The sequence below is a fragment of the Myodes glareolus genome, chromosome X, assembly GCF_982192425.1.
Source record: "Myodes glareolus chromosome X, mMyoGla1.1, whole genome shotgun sequence".
NCBI lineage: Eukaryota > Metazoa > Chordata > Mammalia > Rodentia > Cricetidae > Myodes > Myodes glareolus.
Window position 1 is genome coordinate 80,146,346 of NC_142053.1, and position 26,200 is coordinate 80,172,545.

Genomic DNA, 26,200 nt, shown 5'->3' on the forward strand with positions numbered 1-26,200 from the left:
TCTGGTCTCACAGTCTTACTCAGCTGGCTAGTTTTAAAAACTGCAATGGTGGTACACACCTTTAATCCCAGCACTTGGGAGGCAGAGGAAGGCAGATCTCTGAGTTCGAGGCCAACCTGATCTAGAGAGTGAGTTCCAGGACAGCCAAGACTACACAGAGAAACTCTGTCTTTAAAAAAAAAAAAAAAAAAAAAAAAAAAAAAAAAAAAAAAAAAAAAAAAAACACGAAAGAAAAAATTAAAGACAAAGAACTTTTTTTAAATCTAGAGTTACTTTAGGCAAATTCCCTCTCAGGACCTCTGCGTCCCCATCTGCAAAGTGGGGTTCAGAGGTTCCCTATCTGCTCTACAGATTGATGGAAAATAGGGCTGTGGGTAAAGTTGGAGGAATTGAGGTTGCCAAGGACACGAGAGGGAGGCAGGGAAATTGCTACCAGGCTGCTGAGGCTAGCTCTTGCTGTTTCTCCCACAGCTCCCTAAGCCTGCGCTACTTCACCTATGGGATTCTCTTTGGTTGCGGCTGCTCCTTCGCCTTTCAACCGTCACTCGTCATCCTGGGCCACTACTTTCAACGTCGCCTAGGTCTAGCCAATGGCGTGGTGTCCGCAGGAAGTAGCATCTTCTCCATGTCATTCCCCTTACTCATAAAAATGCTGGGGGATAAAATCAAGCTGGCCCAAACCTTCCAGGTGCTGAGCACCTTCATGTTTCTCCTTACACTGCTCTCACTCACCTACCGACCCCTCCTGCCCAGCTCCCAGGACACCCCCAGCAAGAGAGGTCCCCACACCCTGCGACAGCGCTTTGTGGCTCAGTTCAGGAAGTACTTCAACATGCGTGTGTTCCGCCAACGCACCTACCGCATCTGGGCCTTTGGGATCGCTGCTGCCGCTCTCGGTTACTTCGTCCCCTATGTACACCTGGTGAGGAAGAAGTTGACCTCAACCTACCTGGAGGCCAAAGGGTGGGGGTGGAGGACATTGGAAGGGCAGAGTTTGGGGGTGGGGGGAGACAGAGCCAAGCATGTTAGCTCAAGCCTATAGACTCAGCAATTGGGAGACTGAGGTAGGGGGATTGCTGTGAGTTTGATGCCAGCCTAGGCTACATACACAGCAAGACACTTTCTCAAAACAAATAAACAGAAAGGGAACAAAGACTAAAGAAACAAAACAGTGATTGGCGATTGGCATAAAAGTAAAGAGCATGGTTCAAAGAGAGCCTCAGTGGAAAATGAGGGTAGTTCCTTAAGGGCAAGGCCCATGATCCATAGCTTCTCCCATAACAGTTCAGGTAGAATCCAGGCCTAATGGTGCAACCCCAACTACACAGGAGGCTGGCAAGAGGATTGCAAGTTCCAGGCCTGTCTGAACTACAGCACAGTATGAATTCAATCCAATATGGGAAATTATCAACAGTGTGTCTCAAATTTTTTTAAAAAAGCTAAAAGAGGGCTACCGCAGCAAATAAATCAGTGATGGAGTGTTCGCCTAGCATGCACAGGGTCCTAGTTTCATCCCTAGTACTGAAAACAAAATGTTTAATTAAATAGATGGGTTTGGGAGGCTAAGCATCACTGAAAGAGTGTCTCAAATGACCCAAAACATGCTTCGTAAAGACTGTTCTGAGGAATGCTGGTCTCAGTGGTCAAATGATTCTGTTCAGGAAAAAACATGTATGGGAACTCTCTAGATCTATAGTATGTAATAATCTTTTTGCTATAGTGACAAATCCTGCAGTTTAAAAGCCCATTCAGCTATTTAACTAGCACTTACCAAACTTACTTGGCTACGGAACTGTTGGTTGTAGAGAAGCTGTTATTCTACAGACTGTGAGATTTTGTGCGTTCATGCATGTGCACTAGGAATGGAACACAGGCCGTTGTCCCTACTAAGCATGTGATCTACTACAGAGCTATATCTCTAGCCTGTAGACCGTGTGTTTCATAAAGCTCATTTTGAAAGTGTTGCCTAAGGTGGTGGACCTCATCTTCTAGTGACCTGATATTTCAGCCTGTCAGTTTGAAGTCATTGTGTGGAGACAGCATAGAAGAACACCTAGGTTTTCTAGGGAGTTTGTCCTGGCCAGGCTTAGAAGGCTTGGAAGTGCCTAGCCCTGTCAACTGTTTCTCAAAAGCTCAAATTCCAGAGAGTCTAGGATAAGTAGTCTTTGTGGTTGCTAGAAGCAGCCACGGGGCTTTTCCTGGAGCTGGAAGATACTGCTCCCATTGGAGGCTCTTCTCCTGGACCAGGGAAGTGAGTAGTAGAAAACCCTGAGTATTTCTGCATTTAACCAGTCAGTTCCTCTTTCTCCTCCTGTTCTGGGGGGCCTGGTGTTATGCTTTTCAGACAAAATATGTGGAAGACGAGTTCAAGGAAATCAAGGAGACCTGGGTGCTCTTGGTGTGTATTGGGGCTACCTCAGGCCTCGGACGTCTTGTGTCAGGTCACATCAGTGACTCCATTCCTGGACTTAAGAAGATATACTTGCAGGTGAGTAGCCACTTGTGCACAGCCTATCACGGGCTACCCCTGGACTCTGGGATAGGTTGTAAGGTGAGCCACTGCAGTTCTCTGGGCCCCAATGTTGCACATGAGAGATACTTAAATTCTCTGTGCCTTGGTTTCCCCTACTTTTAAAGACAATCATCCTTGTTCCTCCTTCACTAAAATGGAGCAAAAATTCTGTGAGAGCTGTGTGTATGGAACCTTGCAGAACATATGACAGGTAGTTTTGTATTAATAATAGCCCAACAAATGAAAATGAAAAACTCAGGCCACGAGTTATATGTGTCCCCCAAGCAAGATTTGTTCATGGGTTCCCTATACTATCTTGAAATCTGAAGCACTCTATAGCCCAGTGCCTCTCTCTTCCAGGCCCAGGTCCACCACCTCGCAAATTTCCAGAGCTACCTTATTAGCATCAGGCACTAGCTCTGAAATGCCATCCCTGGCAGAGACAGGCCGATCTCTGTGAGTTCAAGGCCGGTTTGATCTACATAGCAAGTCCCAGGACAGTCAGAGCTATGTCGAGATACCATTTCTCAAACCAACAACCAAACCTGAAATTCCATCCTACTGATAGACACCAAAATCATGCTAGAAAAAACCATACCTCACTCACTCCTTTTCTCTAGCCCTCACTGTCCTATTTGTGCAGCGAGAATAATTCTCCCCTTTCCTAACTTAGCATAAAAGCAAACATCAAAACAAATAGAGAGATGGTCCAGTTTAGTCCTCTGACAGTGATACAGGTTTCCTCCCACTGTGGGCAGTGACTGCCCAGGTATTCTAGTGATATCTTTTTCTGTGACCTGTCTTCTGTCTGGTTTGAATACAGACAGTTTTTCATCTCCCTAACAGCAGTAGTACCCTTCCTGGCCTGGCTCATGGTTCTGATCCTGTAACCAAGCTTGCCAGGAGATGCCAGACTGTAAAGGCCTGTGGAAGACCAAAAGCAGCCACAGAACACAAACAGTCACAAATTACCCACCAGGAAGAGGTTGAGTTTGAACTCCCTTCTCTCCTGGGAAAACCCTAAAAGTACTTCTGTGAGGCCCTGACTAATTGTAGTGAGGATTCCACGGTCACTGGCAGTGCCAAATGAGTTCCTAAATGTCGTCAGGTGTCAGAGATAGGGATATGATTCATCTTTCTGTGGAATTCGATTCTTCTGCTTGCAATAGCTGGTGACTGCTTCCCCAGAGTTATGGGTCCCCTTGTAGTCCACCCAGGCCAAGCTAGGGTCACACTGAAGGAGAAACTGAGGGACTAGCTTCTTGCACAGAAGTGGCAGAGCTCGGCTCCTGCGCAGCGTGCTTCTCATATCCTATTGTCCTAGTTTGCTTTCTACGGATAAGGTAAACACCATACAGAAGCAAACACCATCTACAACCAAAAGCAACTTGGGGAGGAAAGGGTTTATTTTATTCTACATCTTATATAATCCATCATGACCAGAAGTCAGGGCAGGAACTTGGAGGCAGGAACTGAAACAGAGGCCACGGAAGACCACTGCTAGTTGGCTTGCTCACTGCTAACTGCTTTCTTATAGAACCCAGAACCATCTGCCCAGAGGTGACACTTACACACAGTGGCCTGGACCCTTCTACATCAATCATCAATTAATAAAGAGTCTCATAGGCAACAGGGTACAGGTGGCTCACGCCTTTAATCCCAGCACTCAGAAGGCAGAGGCAGGTAGGTCTCTGAGTTTGAGACCAGCCTGGTCGACAGAGTGAGTTCCAGAACAGCCAGGGCTACACAGAAAAACCTTGTCTTAAACAACCCCCCCCCCAAAAAAATGTCCCATAGGCTTTTCTAAAAGGCAATCTGATGGGAGCATTTTCTCAAATGAGGTTCCCTCTTCTTTAGATAACCCTAACTTGTGTCAAGTTGAAAAACAAACAAACAACAAAAAAAAACTAACTAGCACACCTATATACCTATATTTCTCTAAATGATGGATAGCAGGCCCAACTCTGAGACATAAGTGAACTGGCCAAGGTCAAACCAAGGGTTTGTGACTGGGATAAACAAATTATGGAATGTTTAACTCCGGTGCAAATATCAGCAAGTGCTTATCTGAGTGGCTTTTTGGATTGGAGAATATGTGCTCTCCCAGCCCCTTTCACATGTCCCCCACCATGGGCCCTCCCTGTCAATGTTTGCAGCTTCAAGATGCCAGAGAGAGAGCAGAAAATAAGAAGAAGCTGGCACTGAGCCAGAACGTTCTGTTTCATTGAGGCAGCAGCCCCTGCCTGGTGCTGTAGCTCACATGCTTCTCTCAGCACAGTTCCCAGCAGATAGCCAGGGCCTAGATTGCTTTTGCTTTCTTTTGTGCAGTTAGAGCTCCAAGGGACAAGGAGGCACAGCTAGTTAGGAGCTGAGCTAGGTAGAATCCAGGACTTTCTTCTGGCTTCCCCCATTTTCCCTCCTCATACTTGACCCAGTTTCACCACTTAGAATAATATAAAATAACATTAGGACATAGCTGAGACATCATCATCACCATGTAGCCTAACTCCCTCGTGTTATGAATTTTGAGAGCGTGGGCCTGGGGCAGGAGTGCTTCAGCCAGTAAACTGATTTCCTTGTAAGTATAGGTACCTGATTTTGATTGTCTGACCCCATGGGTTTTTTTGTTGTTTTTGTTTTTAGTTTTTAATTTATTTTTTGATTGATTTTATTGAGCTTTACATTTTTCTCTGCTCCCCTCCCTCTCTCTCACCTCCCCTTCAACCCTGTCCCATGGTCACATGCTCCCAATTTACTCAGTAGATCTTGTCTTTTTCTACTTCCCATGTAGATTAGATCTATGTATGTCTCTCTTAGGGTCCTCATTGTTGTCTAGGTTCTCTGGGGTTGTGAATCGGAGACTGGTTTTTTTTGCTTTATGTTTAAAAGCCACTTATGAGTGAGTACATGTGATACTTGTCTTTCTGGGCAGACCCCATGTTTTTAAAAGCTTGACAATCACAAAAGAGGGGATAGCAAAGTGGCTCAGTGGATAGAGGTGTTTGCCACACAAGCCTGACGACCTGAGTTCAAGTCTCAGTCCTCAGAGCCAACATAAAGATGGAAGGAGAGAATCCACACTACAAAGTTGTCCTCTGACCTCCACATGCATTCTCTCTCTCTCTCTCTCTCTCTCTCACACACACACACACACTCACACACACACACACACAAACACACACACACGGTTGTGCTCTTTTGGAATCCCTGGGGAGGGAAGGATAAGAGGGACTCTGGAGCCTGATAGCCAGCTATTCTAGCTTAATTGTTGAGCTTCAGGCCAGTGAGGGACTCTTTCTCAAAAGAGGTAAACAGTCTTCCTGAGTGAAGCTGATACCTGGAGCTGTCCTCTGGCCTTCACATATGTGTTTATACATGCACATGCATCTGAACCCACAAATGTACACACACACACACACACACACACACACACACACACACACACACACTTTTTCAAAAAGAAAATTGAATATTTTAGTACCAAAGCACAAGACAATGAATGAGCTTCTTTCTTTTAAATTTTTTGGTTGTTGGATTTTCAAGGCAGGGTTTCTCTGTGTAATAGCTCTAGCAGTTTTGGAATTCACTCTGTAGATTGGACTGGCCCTTAACACACAGAGATCTGCCTGCCTCTGCCTCCCAAATGTTAGGATTAAAGGTGTGCACCACTCGCTTCTTTTCAGTTTTTCAAGATGGTTCATCCCGGAACTGGTGACCTCCTTTGCTCTCAGTGTCAGCTGCAGAAATTAGGCATGGGTGAGGGTTAGGGAGGGTACAAGGCTTCATTTTCTCAAGAGCCACCCTGTAGACCCTGTGGTTTCCTACAGTTGGTAAAACCAACAGCCATGCCAGGCATCTAGCCCCTGAATAACTAGTAGAAAGTCTGTTAGAAAGGAAATAGAAACAACATGCCAAATGACCTCATTTGAGACCATTTTTGAAGCCTGTGTTCCAGTTTGAGGAGGGATTATAAATTCCCGAGCCTTGAGTAGGCCTCGTGGAGGATAAGAGAGAGCTAGATACAACAGTTAGCAATTTTAGCTGATGAAGATCAGTTAATGGGGTCCTTTGTGGTATATAATGATACTAACTCTTAACTGCCATGATCGGTTTGATTTATAGGTGGGTCTGATTTTTAGCTCATGGTTGCATGTGAGCCTCCTACAGGAGAAGCTGGGGAGGCTCAGTTATTATTACTAACCTCTATGTAACTACCTCAAAATGGCATGAACCACGTTCAAAGTCTCCCAATAAAAACATGCTAAGATGCCATTATCTCCTCCAGAAATCAGCTCCTAACCTAACAAAGCCACTGTCAGCAACAACACAGAAAAGCTGGAGGGCATAAAACAGATTTGACTTGTGTTTCTTCTATGTGTTCCTGGGTATGGTTTCCCTGCCTATTGGTCAATTGTAGACTTTTGGAAAATCTGTGGGCATCTTAAAATCTTAGTAAACAGATCAGATCTTAGATCTGGCCCTAAGATGACCTGGCTCAGCCAGCTGCAGTGGGCTGGGAATGGGGTCTTCTCTCTATGCCCACAGTTCCAGGCTTCAAAAGTCTGGCTCAGGGCTGGAGAGATGGCTGAGAGGTTAAGAGAACTGACTGCTGTTCCGGAGGTCCTGAGTTCAATTCCCAGCAACCACATGGTGGCTCACACCCATCTATAATGAGATCTGGTGCCCAGAACACTATATATATATAATAAATTTTTTTAAAAAGTCTGGCTCACAGACACAGATTGAAAATGGCCTTAATTTAAAATCAGAGAGAGGATGGGGGCTCCAGAAGAAAAAAATAAAACCTAGTCTCTAGAAAGGCGGGTTCTTCCGTTTGGAGTCATTTTGCTCAGCCCGAAGAAATCACAGTGACTAGTCAGTGCTCCTGGACTGCTTTTGGGTGCTGCAGATACCTTTAGTTTGGCTTGGTTCCCTTGCACAGCCTCTCTGTTGCCTTCTCAGAGTATCTTGCCAGGTTCAAAGGTTCTCAGAGCCACGATGCCTGAAATATCTGAGAGAGATGATGTGGCCCATATCCTAAAGCATAAGAAAACATGAGAGAACCTCCCAATGACATCTCTCAGGCCCAGGTATTTCCTAAATTCTACCCCAACAAAAATGGACACTGGCTCCTTGTTCATTTTAATAAACTGCACTTTGCATTGAACCCCCTGTGTAATCATCAACAAGCCTTCCTTGCCTCCTCCTTTCCTCCTCCCAAGTCTTACTTGATCTTTGAACACCAACATAGCTTGATCCCAAATCCTGTCTCAGGATCAGAAAACAGAAATAGTGATTCCTCCCTTGGCTCAGGATCCATTGCAAAGGCCAACTTTTTTGGCTATGGGCAAGGCAAACTCTCACAAAGTTTTTTGTTTTGTTTTGTTTTCTAATCCTGTTAGATTCAACTACACAGGGGTTCTCTTAAAGGCCAAACCCCTCAGGGAAGGAAGGACTTAGACAGGGCTTGAGTACATAGTAAATATACTCCAAATGCTCTCTCTGCTGACACTCCACGCAGTCCCATTTTCAGATGATGGCAACAAAGATCTCAGCAAAGAAATGTGATTTCAGGTTCTTGTTTCTCTAGGTCCTCTCATTCCTGCTCCTGGGCCTGATGTCCATGATGATTCCCCTGTGCCGGGACTTCTGGGGCCTTATCGTTGTCTGCCTCTTCCTGGGTCTATGTGATGGCTTCTTCATCACCATCATGGCTCCGATTGCATTTGAGCTGGTGGGACCAATGCAGGCTTCACAGGCCATTGGCTACCTCCTGGGCATGATGGCCCTGCCAATGATCGCTGGGCCTCCCATTGCAGGTGAGACTGATCTCTGAGGAAGGTGTGAGTCCTGTTTTCGAGGGGGAGGGCCTAGCTCTTTGGAGGCCCTCTGCTTGAGATCTCTGCTCCGCCCCCCAATTTTCTGTATAAACATCCTTGTCAGAGTCATGAAACCCGTGACGGAAAAGATTAACCATGCAAGGGCATGGGTTGTCCAGGGCTGTTTCACTCGCGTTTCACTGTAGACAGTGTGGCTCCTTCTAGAGAGTAGAGAGAAAAGTAAAGTTAGCCTGCTCGATCACTGTGCAGCCTAGCGTGACCTGGTAGACAAAGTTGACCTCCAACTCTTCCTCTTCCTGATTCAGCCATCCAAGTTGTAACACTTTTTTAGGTATGCACATCACACTGACTTCGGTCCAAGTTTCTCTTTACTCTCTCCACAGTGGCGTGATTAATTTCAAGGGAGTTGAGTAAAGGAAGAGGTAAAAGAGAAAGTTGGCCCTGGTTTTACTAAAGCTATAGACACCCTCCCCTTCCTGCTCTTCCTCTACTGGCTTTGGAACTGAACCCATAGTGAAGATTTAATGAAGGAAATAGTCCAGGACTGGCCAAATGCTGGTGTTGACATCTCAGTGTGCAAATTTCTCCCTCCACCCCCTCCCAGAAGAGCATAGTGAGTACTAATAGGACACACGAAACCAGAACACCAGTGGAGAGAGAACTCCGTCTCCTTTCCAGGGAGTTACTGCAGACATCAGCTCGTTTGGTCACTTCCCCTAGGCTTGTTAGATGAGCTGATTCAAAAAGAACACTCCCGGGACAGCATTTTATGCATGAGGCATTGTGAGAGCTCTGTGCGACAGTGGCAAATCTTCCCTCAAAGCTCTTGTGCAGTGGGGACACTGTCCTGTCCCCCAGGAAAGCAGTCTCTACTCACCCAAAGAGTGCCAGAGGAGTCACAACTCTGTCCACTTTGCTTATTTCCTGAGTAAACAAAGGGACAAGGGTCTTCTCACATTTCTTAGGTGGTATTTTTGGACTCATTTTCACAGTGAGGTCCCTCCTATTAGCTTCCGAGGTAAGCTTCTCAAATCAAACACACCCCATAATATTGGCAGCCTGAAGAACCCAAAGGACTTGTGCATAGATGAGCTGGAAGAAGATACCCACATTCAGCTCAGCTTCTGCCTAGGACAACTGGAACTTCAGGGCAAAGGTCAAAAAGAAGGCTAGAAAGTGCTTGCCATGCGTGCCTCCTGATCTAAGTGTTATCCCTTGAAATCTATGTAAAAGTGGAAGGAGAGACAACTCCTCCAACTTCTGCATGATCACCGTGTAATGCATGTGTAATGCACACGCACATCATACACAGGCAGGAACAATAAATAAATGTAAAATAAAACAGGAATTCAGCTGAATTGCTGCACAAGAACAATATGAGGGTGGGAGGGAGGGGGTTGGGGACTTCCACCATGAACCATTCTCTTGAGTCTTTTGAACTTAATTCCTTTGTAACTCTAGCCCTAGGAGTGACCGAAAGGTGGCTAGTAGCTTAATGAAAGACAACCACAGAAACTTTAAAAGAAGCTTCATTAGCATTCTTGCTGATGAATATTCACCTCAGGGGCATTTACCCTTGAAGTTGAGGGAGCTCCTGAATCAGGGCAGCACAGTCCAGCACTCTTGATTGGCACTGGGCTGGCCCTAGAAGAGGAGAGAGAGAGCGCCTCTGGGTTGCAGGGAAAAGCTAAACTAAGCTCATGTCTCTTGACCCTTTCAGGCCTCCTTCGAAACTGCTTTGGTGACTACCATGTGGCCTTCTACTTTGCGGGTGTGCCCCCCATCATTGGGGCTGTAATCCTCTTCTTTGTCCCTCTGATGCATCAAAAGATGTTCAAGAAAGAGCAGAGAGATTCCAGCAAGGATAAGATGTTGTCCCACGATCCGGACCCCAACGGAGAACTGCTGCCAGGCTCGCCTGCTCCTGAAGAGCCCATTTAATCTCTCTGGCTTGCCATCGTGTGCTCCTCCCCCACCCCACCCCTCCATCCCACCCTGCTCAGCATTTATTTTTGCCACCAGCACACTTGTTCCTAAACCTGTGCACACAGCATTTCAGCCACCTGACCATCTCCTCTGAGCCAATGCTCTCAGTGTTCCAAACTCATTAAGCAAATTCTCCCCCACGAATGCCTTGAAACTTGCCAGGCCCTGCTCCCAGGATCTGGGAAAATGTGGGATCACCCCCTGGCCTTTGGATCCTCTCCATACACTTTCTAGCCCCCTGAGGGGAGGAGGAGGAGAAGGATGGGACTTCTGGCCCCAACTTGTTAGTTACCCACTACAATCAACTGCCAAAGGTGCTACTGTGTCCCCAGAACCCAGTGGGAGGGACCCAAGCCTCTGCTGAGGGATTTGTTGCCATCCATCCTTGGGAGCCATTTGGGGGTTGTGGGAAGGAAAGCCAAAAGAGACAAGGACCTTGCTTGCACCAGCGTTCCTAAGGGCTCTGCGGCACCCCATGGTATGGTTGGTTAACCACCTGCTTCCCTTTTCCTTTCCTTCTATTTTCTCTCTACTGCCTCCCCTCCATTTTCTTCCCCTCTATTTCTTATTACTGTCATAGACACATAGGTGCTTGAAGAAAGGAGGGACCCAGAGCTTGGGCCAATCAGCTTCATTTTGGCCCAGACCATCCCTAACACTAGCATTAATCCTGCTCATCTCAGGCAGAGCTACATCTCACTTTGGGGCTCAAACTGATACAATTATAGACTGGAAGAGCAGGCTAGCACATAGGGAAGGGATCTTAAACACTACAGAGTTCCACGTACCACTCACTGACTTTGACAGATTAACCAAGAGGCCTTCCCAGTTTCCCATCCTTGTAGCCACCTGTCAAATGTGAAGAAACTCCTTTCATCTCATCAGACACAGGAGGAATGATGACAGTGTGCTGGCATGATGGCGGGAGGGGTGTTGCTGTGGTTACCAACTTGTCAAAGGACCAACTCCTCCATCTCTCACTTTTCATAACAGATCAATATTTACACCTGGGCCAGGCCGGGAAATGAACTGATTTAGGAAAAAGAAAACCTTGCTGTGTACCTAGATCCCAAAAAAACATAGGCAGCAACTGCACATAGGGTTGGACAATTTCTTTTAGGAGGGGGAAGCTACCTTAGCCTTTATCACCCAGTCTGTCCCCCATTCTGGGCATCCTGGGCCACTCTGCTGAGTGAGCATTACAGGTGCCAGAGAAAGTAGGGTCTGGACCACCATTATCCCTTTGAAGTTGGTGCCAGATACCTCCCTACACCCAGGCTCTGGGTAACAGTCTTACTGAAGAGCATTCCAAGTGCCCCTGGCCAGAGGCAAAGGGCACTGTCAGCCTTGTCCGGTTGCACGGCTCACCTCATTAGGAACTCAGTCTCTCTCCTCCCTGTCTTTGGGTGTCTCTCTCTCCTCTCTAGGCCTTTGTTTATTGTGTTCCTGTACCCAACCTTTCATCATCTTTTGCCAGGCATCTCTGGCTGTTACTTGGACCCAACAATAACTTGCCACCCCAAGCCAGGGTCATCCCAAGGCCAGGAGGATGAGGTTGCTCTGAGGGGCTCCAAAGAATACAATGGTCCCCACACATGAGTTTTTCCGTTACTAACAGGCAGCTGGGGCATAGTTGGCCTCTGATGTTTCATTCAAGGCCAAAGTCCTGAGCCCCCCTCCGCTGGTCCCTGTCCAGCTCTTATCAACTCCCCAAAGGAAAACCTATTGGTTCTTGGCTCTGAGGACAGGAAGGGGCGGAGTTACTATCCTGTCAGCTCAAGCATCTGTGGAACAGGAGAAGCTGGGCCCCAGGAGCCCTGTGACTCCCAGGAGAGGCCATTGAAAATACTGAAGCAACAGTGCCTCTGCTTCCATTCCTCCTTGCCCCACCCCCTCCAGGCCACGTTGGGGGCGGGGGAATGAGTGTGCAGGGCCTCCTTTGTTGCTCCTGGCCGGATGGCTCTTAGAAGGCCAGCTGCCACTCACTTCTCTCCAGATGAAGGAAAGACATTCACAGGTCCCAGATCTGCCCACTCATGTGTCACCTAACATTGGCAGGGTGTCAATTTACTTTTTTCACGCATGTGTGTGTGCACGTGTGGACTTGTGTGCTTTCCGAGAGACTGTTGTTTGGCTCGAGCATCACAGTATTAATATTTAGAGCAGGAAGCAGCCTCTTAGGCACCACAGTTAAAACTAAAAGAATGAACAAAATTTCAGAGCTTGAGATCTGGGACATTTAAATCCTCAAGGGGTTTGGAACAAAATAAACAGATCTAAACGTTTGGTTTGAGTACGTATGTTGCCTACACGGGCGTCATAGTTTTAACCTGCTTAACAGCAGGAGATTTGGCTTCACAATTGATGTTTCATTCCAAACAATATTTCTGCCTGGTTCTCTGCACTCCGGGAAAGTTGACCGGTGGGAGAGAGGAGCTGGGAGAAAACTGTTTCAGGTTGAAATGTTTCATGGTACTCTTTAATGGGGAGAGTGGTTACTTCACAAAACGAGAACATAATTACTGATTGAGTTGGAACAGAGGCCCTGTCAGGGCTAGGCCACCACCTCGACAGAAAAGTGCCAGGCCGTAAATCTGCAAATACACTGAACCTCCATCTGTCTTCCTTTATTTTATTGCAGAGGTACTTAAAGAGGTTACTGTAGCTCAGTTACACAAGGCCACAGTCACAACATCTGGAATGGAAAGTAATAGACGAGAGACAAGATTGTAAAGCTAAGAGCAAACTTAGTCTTCCTCCATTTTACCTTAATTTTAAATGGGGAAAGTGAGGCCTAGCGCTAGGAAAGGGGTTCTTCTTACAGATTCATCAGAGACAGAGAATGCTGAGAGCATGCCCACCTCCTTCACTGTGTGACAAGCTCCTTTCTAAAGCACTGTCAACGGACTAGCTCAGAGCAAAACTAAAAGTTGAGTAAAATTTCACTTTCGGTATACCCCATCTCTTCAGCATCATCCTTGCTCCCATCCAACACACAGCCCTAGTGTTGGCTCTCCCTCCCAGCCACCTCCATGCAGCCAAACGTCCTTCTGCTCCCAACAACCCAAGAGGTACTAAGAAAATCTAGCTCCCTCTGTCCCTATACTGGACAGAGCAGGAACAAAGAGAAGGAATTTGTTTCCTTTGAGAGAAGATGGTTTACCACCCAGCGCTTGGCCCTTGCTTCTCCCTGCTCAGTACAGACGCCCTTGGGCTGCTGGCCTCCTCACCTCCTCCCACTAAGGCTAATTACTCTGTCCCGATGCCAGGCCCCAAGCTTTCTCACCCAAGATCTTCTGCCCCCTCAGTGCCTTCTCCAGACCCCCCAGGGCTCAGTCTGTGTTTGATCACTAAGGATCATTAGATTTCAAAGCTGTAGAATCCTATAATTTTTTTATGAGCGTATGCTCTCCCCCAGGGCCTTTTCATGTCTGAAAAGGCAGCCAGCAGCTCCCTACCACTTCTCCACAGAAACAGAGCAGGCCAGCTGACAGGGATTACAAATCCCCAGTTTCTGACAGCTGGTACCAGGAGAGGGTGGGTGCTACTTAGAACAAGAAGCTTGAAGCAAGTTGTGAAATTCTAATAAGCTGAAACGTAGCAAAGACCCCAGAAAAATGAAAAGAGGGGGAAGGGGATCGGATACCTACCTCCCCTAAGAACTGAAGAGGCTGTATTTCAAAGGCCTTGAGATGCTTGCCTTTCAGCTCTCTCTAGTGGTCACCAGACACACAGCTTCATGCCTTGTTTTTCTGGTCATATCAGTATCAGCAATGTTTCCTAGGGACCTGCTGTGTGTCTGGCACGCTGCAGAGCCCAAGAACTTAAGGTATGAAAGGAATAGAATTGAACACAATGATTAAGATGCAAGGAATTTGTACTATCTTCCTTGCAAGATATCTTTTCCTCCTCTGGGCCTAAGTGACCTGTTGCATACCAACTTCGGCTCCAAATTAGGTCCTTTTGGGGACAGGACAGGGACCACCACGCCCCCACCGGGACCGAGACTCCCACGCCCTCCCCTTCTGCTCCCCGCCCCAGGCCTCTCGGGCTGATCGCCCGGAAGAATTACCCGCGCCTTAGCGTCGGTTTCCTGCTGAGCCCGTCGGATAAAATTAGCCCTTTGCTCTCATTCTAAAGTGTCGGAGCCACGTACGGGGGGGGGAGGGGCCGGAGGTCGAGCGGGAAGCTGGCCACTAGGCGCCCTCCCCACTGCCCACCCACAGCACCTGTCGCGCGGGTGCTCTCGTGCCGCAGCCTCCCTGCTGCCTGGCTGCTGCCCCAGATCAGAGGCCGTAGACCCGCGGGGCGACTCTCGCCCTTCCCTCCTTTCCCACCACACGCACCCCGTCGGTCCCTGTAGTGGCCGAGCGCATAGACCCGTGACTGCACATCGCACTCTGGGACCACCTGGGGGTGCAGGCGGCGCTCCGGATGCATACACACACACGTGGAGGGGGCGGGGACATGTGTCCTGGCTGCTTGGCTGGCCTCGATCCTTTCCCCAAATTGAAAAGAATGACAACCGTGCCAGGGAACAAAACGGCCGCATCTGCTCCCGCTGCTGCGGAAGAAAGACTGGGAGCAGCCTCGCACTCGGCCAGCTGTGTCCCAGCCCGATGGACACACTACAGCTGCCACTGCTCCCAGCTCAGCTACACCAAGATGCCCCGCCTTCTCCACCCCGAGATGCCAACGACCCTGCTACCGCCACCAGTGGCTGTGGTGACCACGGTCGGACACCCTATGTCTCCAGCCCACGGCCTGATCCTGGTTGGATCTTTAGAGGCCCACTTCCAAGGGGTCCGCTCCTCACTACACCCGAGAACATGGTCTCAAAGGTCCTAGGAGTGACTATAGACACTGCTAGCAAAGAGCCTGAATAAGTCCCGGCTGAAAGCGCAAAGGGCATTAAGGGGTCTGTGCACTGAAGGGCCTTCTGGACCGAATCTCCTGCCAGAGTCAGTCAACATCCTCCATGAGCTCCTCACTTAACTCCAATCTAGGCAGCCACACCCACCTTCTCCACCCAGGGTCAGGGCAACAGCCTGCTTCTGCCCAAGACCAGAAGTCCTAACCTTCAGCCTCCCCACTACAGCCTCCTCAACTGTCCCTTCTGGGGACTTCAGTGCTACAGCATGGCTTCCCATGCACCGGACCCTGTGTTGAAGCCTCCAACACATCACACACACACACACACACACACACACACACACACACACACACACACACACACACGAGTGCATGCCCCAGAATTCCGGGAGCCTATGCAGCTGGTACGAGCGTGCCCACAGCTCAGGTCAGGTCCCCCAACACACAGATTCTCCCTAGATCCCACTCAGAACAGCTGCTCTGAGGTCCCTCGAGGGAGCAAACAGGATTTGCCTGGTTGGAGAATCCAAAAGCAGTACGAGCTTTGGCAATAGGGGAAGTCCCATGTTGTCCCGAAGGCATCACACGCTCCCCTACAAAATCACTACTGACCTGTTCCCTTCAGCCACTCGCCTAGTAGAGGAGGCCCCTCAAACACCCCAGCTGTCCCCACACTTGCCAACACTATCTCGGCCAGGGTATTGGCTGTCCTGGGAGTCCAGCTTTGCAGGCTGCCTCTGTCTTGGGCTTGGACAAAGCCAGGATTGCCTCCCAGATTGTTCAGGCAGCTGCCTGCTGGTTTGTCAGTGCTCAAGCACGTGCTCCTTTGCTCCCCAGTGGCTGGATGCATGGACCCCTCCACCCTGTGTAAACATGGGGGCTCCCTTTCATGACAGCCGAGGCTCCTTCTCCTGTAGACAAGCATTCACAACTCCCACTGTCTCCCCACATCAACCTGGATCCTTCCTCTACCCTGGGAGGCAGCAACTATTGGGCCCAATTTACAGATGGGGAAATTGAGGCCCGGAAAAGGGGGGGGTGAATTCCAGGTTCTGGACCTCTTCTCTGAAGTCCTTCCAACCCACCTCACAGAACAGAAGCAAACCCCCTAGCTTCCCAGAAGGTCTACTTCCTGCCTCTGGAGTCAGCACCTGCTCCTCTGCTGCCTGCTCTGTGCCCCAAAGAAGACTCTGAACCAGTTCAGTAGCGTAGCAGAACTATGGAAGCATGGAGAGTGACCGGAGCTAAGCTAGGCTCTGTGTCCTGCATGGCTTGGTCCCGGACACCTAAACAGATATACATACAGAAAACCTGGAATGGGGTGGGCTGTATGTTCACTCTGATGAAGGGCACCTATGAAGCTACTGGGAAATTAAGCCAATTCACTATGTACAGCACAAGGAAGAAGGGTTAGTACGGACAGCACAGCCAATGGTCTGTGAGGTACTCCACAGTGAAGATGTGCACACAAGATTTGTCTTTCAAATATGCTTGTTTTATTCACATAAACATACATTTATAATACCATGCTAATATAAAAAAACTAAACAACCATCTCACCAAGCAGGGACCACTTAGTTGCTCAGAAAATGCTGCCACTGAGTTCCACTGGGGAGTCTTCTCTGGTGAGAATGCTTCTGAAGCATTGCAGGCTCAATCCATGACTGCAATGAACGCCTTGAGCTGCGGCAAGCCAGAGGGATGACACTGGTGAAGGTCCTTGAAAGTGTCAGCCAGCAGTAGTGATGACAGGCAGACATGTGTGAGCTCGACAATGGTGCCAGAAGTTCAGCAGTCACCGAAGCCAGAGCCACTGACTCCAGTCTCAAATCCTCTTGCTGATGGGTATCAATGCAGAGACTAGAGAAGCCACATCTCAGGAGCACAGCAGTGCTATCCTAAGGGCACTTCTAAAGATCCAATTTTTGTATCATTTCACTGGGCAGTAGCTTTACTCTATTTGGGCTCACAGCTTAGGGCTGATTTTCTAACATATTAAGAATACATTTTCTTTTACTGTTTATTATATAATAAAATTCAGGGAAAAATATAAGGCTATGCAAGACAAGTCACAATGACCACGAGGCACACTGTCGCCATCTGCTTCCCATTTCAAAAGGGCTCTCACAACCTTCCATCCCTCCTCCTCTTTGCTGGAGGCCTTTCCCAAGCTTGCTGGGGAACTCTCTGATCCATTCCAAACAGCTGAATATGAACTCCACCTCTCGAACTAATGCCTGACTTCACTGAACATCAGACCACAGCACAGACAATATTCCTGCAACTTATTAATGCCACCCTGGGGTTAGCTCATTAGCATAATCAATGCCTGTCTTGAATTTGGTTGCTAGCTGCCTTATGGCCAGTCCATAACACATCAGATATTACCTTGATGTGGAGGGATGCGTTCCTATTTGAGTCTCCTGGTGGCAAGCTCCTATGTTACAGGCAGCATATGTAGGAGGAGGCCGTTTGTTCATCCCGGCCACTCAGAGCCAAGATAACCACACAGAAACTATATTATTTAAAACACTGCTCGGCCCATTAGCTTTAACTTCTTATTGGCTAACTCTTACATCTTAATTTCACCCATTTCTAGTAATCTATGTATGGCCACATGGCTGTGACTTACTGGCAAGATTCCAACCAGCATCTGTCTTTGGCGGGGCTACATGGCTTCTCCCTAACTCCACCTCCTTTCTTCCAGTATTTTGTTTAGTTTTCCTCACCCAGCTCTGTTTCCCTGTAGCTCTGCTATAGGCCCAAAGCAGTTCCTTTATTCATTAATGATAATCACAGCATATGGGGGGGTCCCACATCAAGCATATTATTCTAAACACACAAAATGGTTTTATTTAGGTTCCTAACAGTTGGCTAATCTAGGTGTGAGGTTTCTGTGGGGGAGAAGTCTCGGGCTATAAGTATATGGGAGAAGAATGCTATGGTCCATATTTTCTGTACATTGGCTGTATTAGTCAGTATTCTCTAGAGGAACATAACTGATAGGATTAATATATGTGAGATTCATTTTGAGTGGCTTACAGGATTTGTCCAGCTAATCCAATAATGGCTGTCTTTCCAGTGGAAAAGCTAAGGATCTGATAGTTGTTCAGTCCGTGAGGATGGGTGTCTCAGTTGGTCTTCAATGTATATTAGAATCCTGATGGAAAGGATTCTAATTCCAGGAAAGGAGGGCCTCAGCAGCAAGGTAGATGACCTTGCCAGTGAGGAATGTGGAACAGCAGGCAAATGCAAAATTTTCCTTCTTCCCGTCATTTTATATAGGCTGCCACCAAAAGATGTGGCTCAGATTTAGGGTGAATCTTCCCTACCTCAAATGATCCAGTCAAGAAAAATCCCTTACAGGTGTACCCAGCTGCTTGGATTTTAGCTGATTCCAGATGTAGTCAAGTTGATTAACAAAGATTAGCCATCACACTGGTCTTAGCTAAAACTAAAAGTTAACCATTTCTCAACACTTGTACTTGAACCAGAAGAACCTTTGCTACTCCTCTGAGCCTAGCCTTGGGAAGACCTTACGATTTTCCTGACTCTGAGGGACTGGGGTCCTTGACTCGGTTGTGCCCATGTCAATAATACACATTCACTCTGGACTTCAGTCCCCCCCCACACACAGCTATGGTCTTTTGTGGACCACACTGCACCCATACAGGAGCTTCCCTTATAGAGTACAAAAGCAGAGCAGCTAAGGATCTTGAGTCGCCTTTCACACGACCTTCTTATCATTGTCTGTCTTCGCCTGTGTTCTATTGCTGTAGAGACACTATGACTCTTATAAAGGAAAGCATTTAATCGTGGCTTTCTTACAGTTCAAGCTATTGTCATCATGGTGAGAAACATGGTGGCCTGGAAATAGAGGATAGAAATTCAGAACTCTGATGCCATGCAGGATTGTTCTACAGAGGTTGTAGGGTCTGTTGTGGCTAGTAGGAAGGCACTCACCCAAATCTAGTTGATACACATAGGGGAGAGCAGGGTGGTTTCACTGAAATGGTCAGACGAGCCCATCACTGCCCTTAAAGCTCTTGGTTCTACCGGCTATATCAGCACATACTGCTAGCCTGGCCGACTTGACTGACCTCGTAATAAATGAACTGCTTCCTGACTTGAGACTTTGGAATACTCTGGGCTATCTCTAGGGCTTTCTACCTCACCTTCCTGTCATCTCAGTGCCTTGTCCCTCCACTTCTCTGAATTTCCATGTGTTGAACTGTCTTTCTTACTTGCCTGAACCATTCTTTATCTCTTTGTCTTCCTCTCCCTGCCTAAAAAACAAATCCAAGCACCATAAAGCAGTTCGAATTTCGAAGAACTAGCCAAGAGTTCCTGGCTCTACTCTCTCTGAGCTCCCTAACTGAGATTTTGCAGGTTGCCTAGTAAATATGTTGCTTTCACCCACTATGTTGAATCTGGAACTCTGCCTTTCCACTTTATCTATGACAGCCTTCCAACTCATCTTAAATACATATATAAATCACCCACTGCCACAGGATGGGAATGAATCCATACACTAACTACTGGCACTGACTTGTGACTTGGCCTCAGCTCAATCCCTGAGGTGCTGGCAGCAGTAACTAAATGAACAACAGCTTGTTGGCCAGTAGAAAGAAAGGGCTTGAAGCAGTATAAAGGGCTTCACTGGACATTGTCTGAACAGAATGAGAAATACAAATTAGAAATTTGTCTAAAAACCTATGTAGGCATGATGGTCATCCTAAAATGACCATACATACCATCACTCTTCCACTATAAGCACAGCAGAAGTCAATGTATAATAACCTCATGAAAAACAATGAATTTTTGTTTGTTTGTTTTGTTTCATCTTATTTTGTTTTTTTGAAGTCTGGCTGTGTATTCTAGATTGCCTTTAAACTCACTATGTAGCCCAGGATTCCCTCAAGTGCTGGGATTACAGGCCCGCACAACCACACTGGGCTTAAAAGATGGTACTTTGCAAGTGAGGAATGCCTCATAAAACCGAAGTTTAAGCATGTTGCTAGACCTCAAGAATGGCCTATAACAGGAGACTGCAATGTTTTCAGAAGCTCAAACAATAGGCAACCTCACTCATTGTCTTTATTGTGTTGGGTTTTTTTTTTTCTTTCTTTCTTTCTTTTTTCTTCCTTCTCTATGGTGAGCACCTTTGTCTACTCCTGAGAACACACAGGGAAACCAGCTTCCTCATACTGCCAGGAACTGCCTTCACTACTGTTTACTACCTGAAGCTCGGCAACAGCACAGAATCTCCCCAAGGAAACTGCTGCTTGAAAAGCTGCTAAAGAAGAATTGTGCCAGCCTGGTCTACAGAGTGAGTTCCAGGACAGCCAGGGCTACACAGAGATACCCTATCTCAAAACAGAAACAACAAAGAAGAGGCTTCCTTTACTTTTTTTTTTTTTTTTCAAGACAGGGTTTCTCTGTGAAACAGTCCTGGCTGTCCTGGAACTCGCTCTTGTAGACCAGGCTGGCCTTGAACTCACAAAGCTCCACCAGCCTCTGCCTCCCGAGTGCTGGGATTAAAGTGTGCACCACCACCACCCAGTAAGAAGAGACTTCTGAATAATCACTCAGAGGCTTAATATTAATTACAAAATGCTTGGCCGAACAGCTCAGGCTTATTGCTAACTAGTCTAGTTCTTACTTTTAAATTAACGCATTTCTATTAATCTGTGTTTTGTCACATGTCTCGTGACTTTACCTGTGCTCTAATACACCTTGTTCCTCCGGGGGCTGGCTGGCATCTCTCTCAATTCCACCCTTCTTTCTCCCTGTATTCAGCTTGGCTTTCCTGCCTAGTTAAATTCTGCCTTGCTATGGACCAAAGCAGCTTTTATTATCAACCAGTGAGTGTAACACACGTTCACAGCATATGAAAGGGTTTCGCACAGCAGAGAGATGTAAGTAGGAAGAGCAGTTGGAAGTCACATTCACAACGTGAGTGGCGGGGCCCATCTTTCAAGGCAAGATGATCAGGAGTTTCAGGCCAGCTTGAACTACATAGTGACCCTCTCTCAAAACACTACAAAGACCCTCCCCTTAGAAGAAAAACAATGGAAACTGGGAGACAGCTTAATGAGCCATGTGAAGTGCAGTCGCTCCAAAATGGATTCACCCAATGGCCAAACAATTTTTCTTCAGAACCAGAGGGCATGAATCTTAGGACAAGTCCCAAAGGGCTCTGCTTCCTCACTGAATGCTCTTAGTTTCCAGTCCCTTAAGAGTGAGAATGAATGATTAAAGATAAAAGGGAGAAGCAGTGAAATAAAGTGGTTAACAGCCCAGCTAATGCGTTGAATCAAAACAAAATGCAATTAGGTCTACCCACATAGTACATACACATAAACTGTTAGCTATTACTATGGACACCAGGAAAGGCTGACCACAGTTAGAGTTCCAGTTATAGAGACTGGATAATCTTTGCAAATAGTTGCTGAAAACATAAAGGGACTTGGGCAAGGATCCCGATTACATGTATCCCTAGGAACCAGGACTTAGGTCTGCTGCATACAATACTCTTCTCCTATGACACAGCAAATGAACACTAAGGCATTCTTGGGTGTGGGCCCTACTTCTTAAAGATTCTGTGCAAGCTTTCTTTTTGTTATGGCAACACAACAATTACTTCATCCTTATTACAGCTGAACTGAGATAGCTCCCCCTGCCCCCGATGAATTGACGAATCCCATTCTAGTTGTTTCTACATCAGGATCGACCTGGTTGAACTTGGGAGGACCCTGTTATCCCTGTACTGAGAAGACATACAGTCTTTCTAGAACTGCCGGGAAGTGCTTGAGTAACATTCCTGTTTTTAAAACATACTCATTTTTATTTTGTGTCTTTGAGTGTTTTGCCTTAATATATGTATGTGTGCTGTGTGTACCTGATCCTCAACAAGGCCAGAAGAAGGCGTCAGATTCCCTGGAACTAGAGTTACAGATGGTTGTGAGCCATCAAATGACTACTTTGAACTGAATTTGGATCCTCTGCAAAAGCATCAAGTGCTCTTAACCACAGAGTCATCGTGCCAGCTGCTCAACAATATTATTACAACACATATTACAAATTGACAGAGTTGCTACTATTTTTTTATTTTTTCATAATCTGCAGACTAAGGGGTAACAATTATTTTCCTCTGGATGTTTTGAGACAGGCTCTTGCTGTATAGCCTTAGCTAGCCAGAAACTCACTACGTATTCTAAGCTGGCCTTAGATTTGCAGAAATCCTCCTGTCTCAGCCTCTGAGTGTTAGGATAGTGGGCATGAGCCAACGGGCACAACCCCTCCTGACTCCTAACCATTTTAACATAAGAACTGCTTCCTAAACTTGTTCCTAAATATACCTTTTTTGAGGCCCTGTGATTTTCTCTGGGGCTGTGCAGTCATATTAGACATGCACATGAGAAATAAATACGTCAATAATGGAGGAGAATCTGCCTGCCATTCCCCTTAGTAAGTGTATGTCCCACAATGAGTGGGAAGAGCTGAAGCTGCTGCTCACTTAGGTCATCTCAGTTCCTGAGTGCTTCTCACAGTGGATTTCGACAGCCTATACGCGTTTCTAGTCTTTGCACACATAAATTTTTCATGAAACAGGGATGCTAAACAAAACCAGTTGTTTAATCTGCAACAAGGTTGAAGAAATGGGGATCTTTTCAAACACTTGCCATTCATCAAGTATTACATAGATCTTCAATGTGGAGCTTTGGAAATGACCCTTCCTAGGCAGGGGTGATGCACATCTTTAGTCCCAGCACTCAGGAAACAGAGACAGGTAGATCCCTGAGTTCAAGGCCAGGGGCTGCACAGAGAAACCTTGTCTTATTGGAAAAAAAGGGGGAGAAGGACCCTCAAGGATAAATTCAACTGATTTTCCCTTTGTTTTAGCAGTACTGTGACCCAATACCCCAGAAAAGCAACTTAAAATGGGTAATATTTATATTGACTCAGAGTTTAATATGTTCAGTACATTATAGTATTGTAGTGGAGAGGGTGTGGCAGAGCAATTCACAGTATGGCAGACAGGAAACAGAGAAAAGGAGTGTGTCAGGATATGTTGCAGTAGTATATAGTTCCCCCAGCCATGATTGATCCTCATGACCAAAGAGAAGTAGAGGGGTTGGTTATTAAATTCTTACTTGATCAGTAAAAGTAGGAGAGTTCTAGTTTAAGTGAACAACATCTGACATGAATCACCAAAACAGACTCACTGACTAATCAACTCTCAAACTTGAACCATTTGTCATATCTAGATGCCTTCAACAAAGGAGAGATTAAGTCTCTTTGAGAATGTGCTTACTATACAACCAAAACTGCATAATGCTAACTCCGCGCATGTGTGTGTGTGCGTGTGTGTGCGTTTCTGTGTTTATACTCATCTGTTGTACACACGTGACCTCTCTTGCTTTCTACCTTTTGGAGGGGGAAAGGGGACAACAAGACCTATCAGGGAACCTGGAGATCAGCATTTCAGCTCGCCAGTAAGCCCCATTTCCACCTTTCTCTCCGCCCACCTTCAGTGATGGGTTTATAAGCGTACACCTACACATCTGCCTTTTTATGTAGGTGATGTGGATCCAAAGTCAGATCCTTATGTTTGGCATAACAGTCGCATTACCCACTGAGCCATCTCCCTACCCCCTAAAACATTAATTTTTCCCCAAATTTCCTCAAAGGAAAGGTGTGTTTGTTATTGAAATTAGTGACATTATAGCCAGGCATGGTAAGGCCCACCTTTAATCCCAGCACTCAGGAGGCAGTGGCAGGTAGACCTCTGTGAGTTTGAAGCCAGTCTAGTCTACATATCAAGTTCCAGAACAGCCAGAAGTACATAATGCAGAGACCCTGTGTCAAATAAACAGAGAGAAATACTAGTGCTTTTAGAAAGAAATCAGGATGAGCATGTTGTCACATGGTGAGAGGCAAGTGGCGAAGAGGAAGAGGCAGGAAGATCACCAGTTGGAGACTAGGCAGGGCTACATCTTTCTGTTTGTTTGTTTGTTTGTTGTTTGTTTTCTTGAAATAGGCTTCAGATACCCTGTGACTTGTGAGTTGCCATGTGGGTGCTGGAAATCAAACTTGGGTTCTCTGCAAGAACAACAAGTGCCCTTAACTGCTGAGCCAAGGCGCCAGTCTCACACATCTCATAATGGTTATGTTTAAATTTATATGAAAACTTTTGCCCTAATAACTCCAACTTCACTTCAAAAAGAAAGAAAAGAAAAAGAGAGATCCCATGCTTTTTCCTGGGGCAAAGTGAAAGACATCCCGAGGGTATCTCAGGAATAGATTAGACTCTAGTTGTCACAGCTTCCAGAATTTTGTAAAGGTGAATACCCATTTGAAAGATTTTGTTTGAGAAGAGAATATTGCCCTCATCACATATGCTACCTAGAAAGTTGTTTCCCAGCATGCATTTCACCATGCCCTGCTGACCAGGCACTCAAAGGCTGTCTTCCCCATGATCAAATGGGTCTAGTGACTACTCCTGTTAACAGCAGGCCTTCATAACATGATGTGGGAAGTCTTTCTGTATATGTGTTGCTTTTATTGGCTAATGAATAAAGCTACTTTGGCCTATGACAGGACAGAATATAGTCAGGCTGAAAGATATAGATAGATAGATAGATAGATAGATAGATAGATAGATAGATAGATAGATAGAGAGAGTAGGTGGAGTCAGAGAGGTGCCATGTAGTTGCCCAAGGAGATAGACACAGGAACCTTACCAGTAGGCCACAGTCTCATGGTGATACATAGATTAACAGAAATGGGTTAATTTAAGATGTAAAAGTTAGTTAATAAGAAGCCTTAATTAACCTGATCTACAAGAGCTAGTTCCAAGATAGGCTCCAAAGCTACAGAGAAACCCTGTCTCGAAAAACCAAAAAAAAAAAAAAAAAAAAAAAAAAGGAAAAAAAAAAAGAAGAAGAAGCCTTAACTAATAGGCTAATCAGTGTTGTAATTAATATAGTTTTGTGTGATTATTTGGGTCTGGGCGGCTGGGAACAAACGAGCAATCTCTGCTTACAGCATCATCCACGCAATGCTGGAATAACAGGCTTACAGAACGTGAGTGTTACGCTGTCACAGAGGCTTTCACCCTTATTTTGAGAGATAGCCTGAGAGACTAAGCAGTGTGTAACAAGATCAGAATCCCTGCGAGTAGTTCTTGAGAGAACAATGTGTGCAGCTATGAGTGAAACTAAAGATGCAGAAGAGCCTCCAGGACATTGGAGATGCCGGGAATGTGCAATGTCTGCTGAGGAAAGCCGCAGACGGCACCAGAGCCAGCCCAGAAGAAAGTCCGTATAAGCTGCAACTGACCATAGAGGCAGGACTACCAAGCTCTAAGAAGCTCATATCATGCCAATGAGCTCCTAGATGTGAGACAGAACGCTATAGGGCTCTGCTGGGCTTTGAGTTTTGTTTTGGTACTATCTTTCCTTTCTACTTTTCCGCTCCTTTATTTTTATTATTTATTTATTTACTTACTTACTTACTTACTTATTTATTTTGGTTTTTCGAGACAGGGTTTCTCTGTGTTGCTTTGGAGCCTGTCCTGGAACTAGCTCTTGTAAACCAACCTGGCCTCTACCTCACAGTGATCCACCTGCCTCTGCCTCCCAAGTGCTGAGATTAAAAGCGTGTGGCACCAATACCTGGTTAGACAGGGTTTCTCTGTGTAACAGTTCTAGCTACTAGCTCTGTAGACCTGGTTGGCCTTAAACTCACAAAGATCCTCCTGCCTCTGCCTCCTGAGTGCTGGAATTAAAGGCATGCACTACCACTTGCCCGACTTTCTTTTAAACAGACTTAATCAATCTTATTTTTCATATATAAAAACTTTTATGTGATCTGGGAGTGGTGGTGCACGCCTTTAATCCCAACACTAAGGAGGCAGAGGTAGGCATATTTCTGTAAGTTCGAGATCAGCCGAGTCTACAAAGTTAGTTCCAGGATAGTAAGAGCT

At 46.4% G+C, this 26,200-nt stretch overlaps 1 protein-coding gene across 1 annotated transcript in view; it reads left to right on the forward strand.

Moving 5' to 3' along the window:
- The window catches only part of Slc16a2 (solute carrier family 16 member 2), a 123,386-nt gene extending 110,763 nt beyond the window's left edge, over positions 1 to 12,623 (forward strand). Inside the window, exons 3-6 of the mRNA XM_048417763.3 lie at positions 472 to 922; positions 2,345 to 2,488; positions 8,103 to 8,331; positions 10,073 to 12,623. Of these exons, the coding sequence (XP_048273720.1) occupies positions 472 to 922; positions 2,345 to 2,488; positions 8,103 to 8,331; positions 10,073 to 10,293 (1,045 nt within the window). The 3' untranslated portion in view covers positions 10,294 to 12,623. The remainder of the gene's footprint in view (positions 1 to 471; positions 923 to 2,344; positions 2,489 to 8,102; positions 8,332 to 10,072) is intronic.
- The last annotated feature ends 13,577 nt before the right edge of the window (positions 12,624 to 26,200 follow it).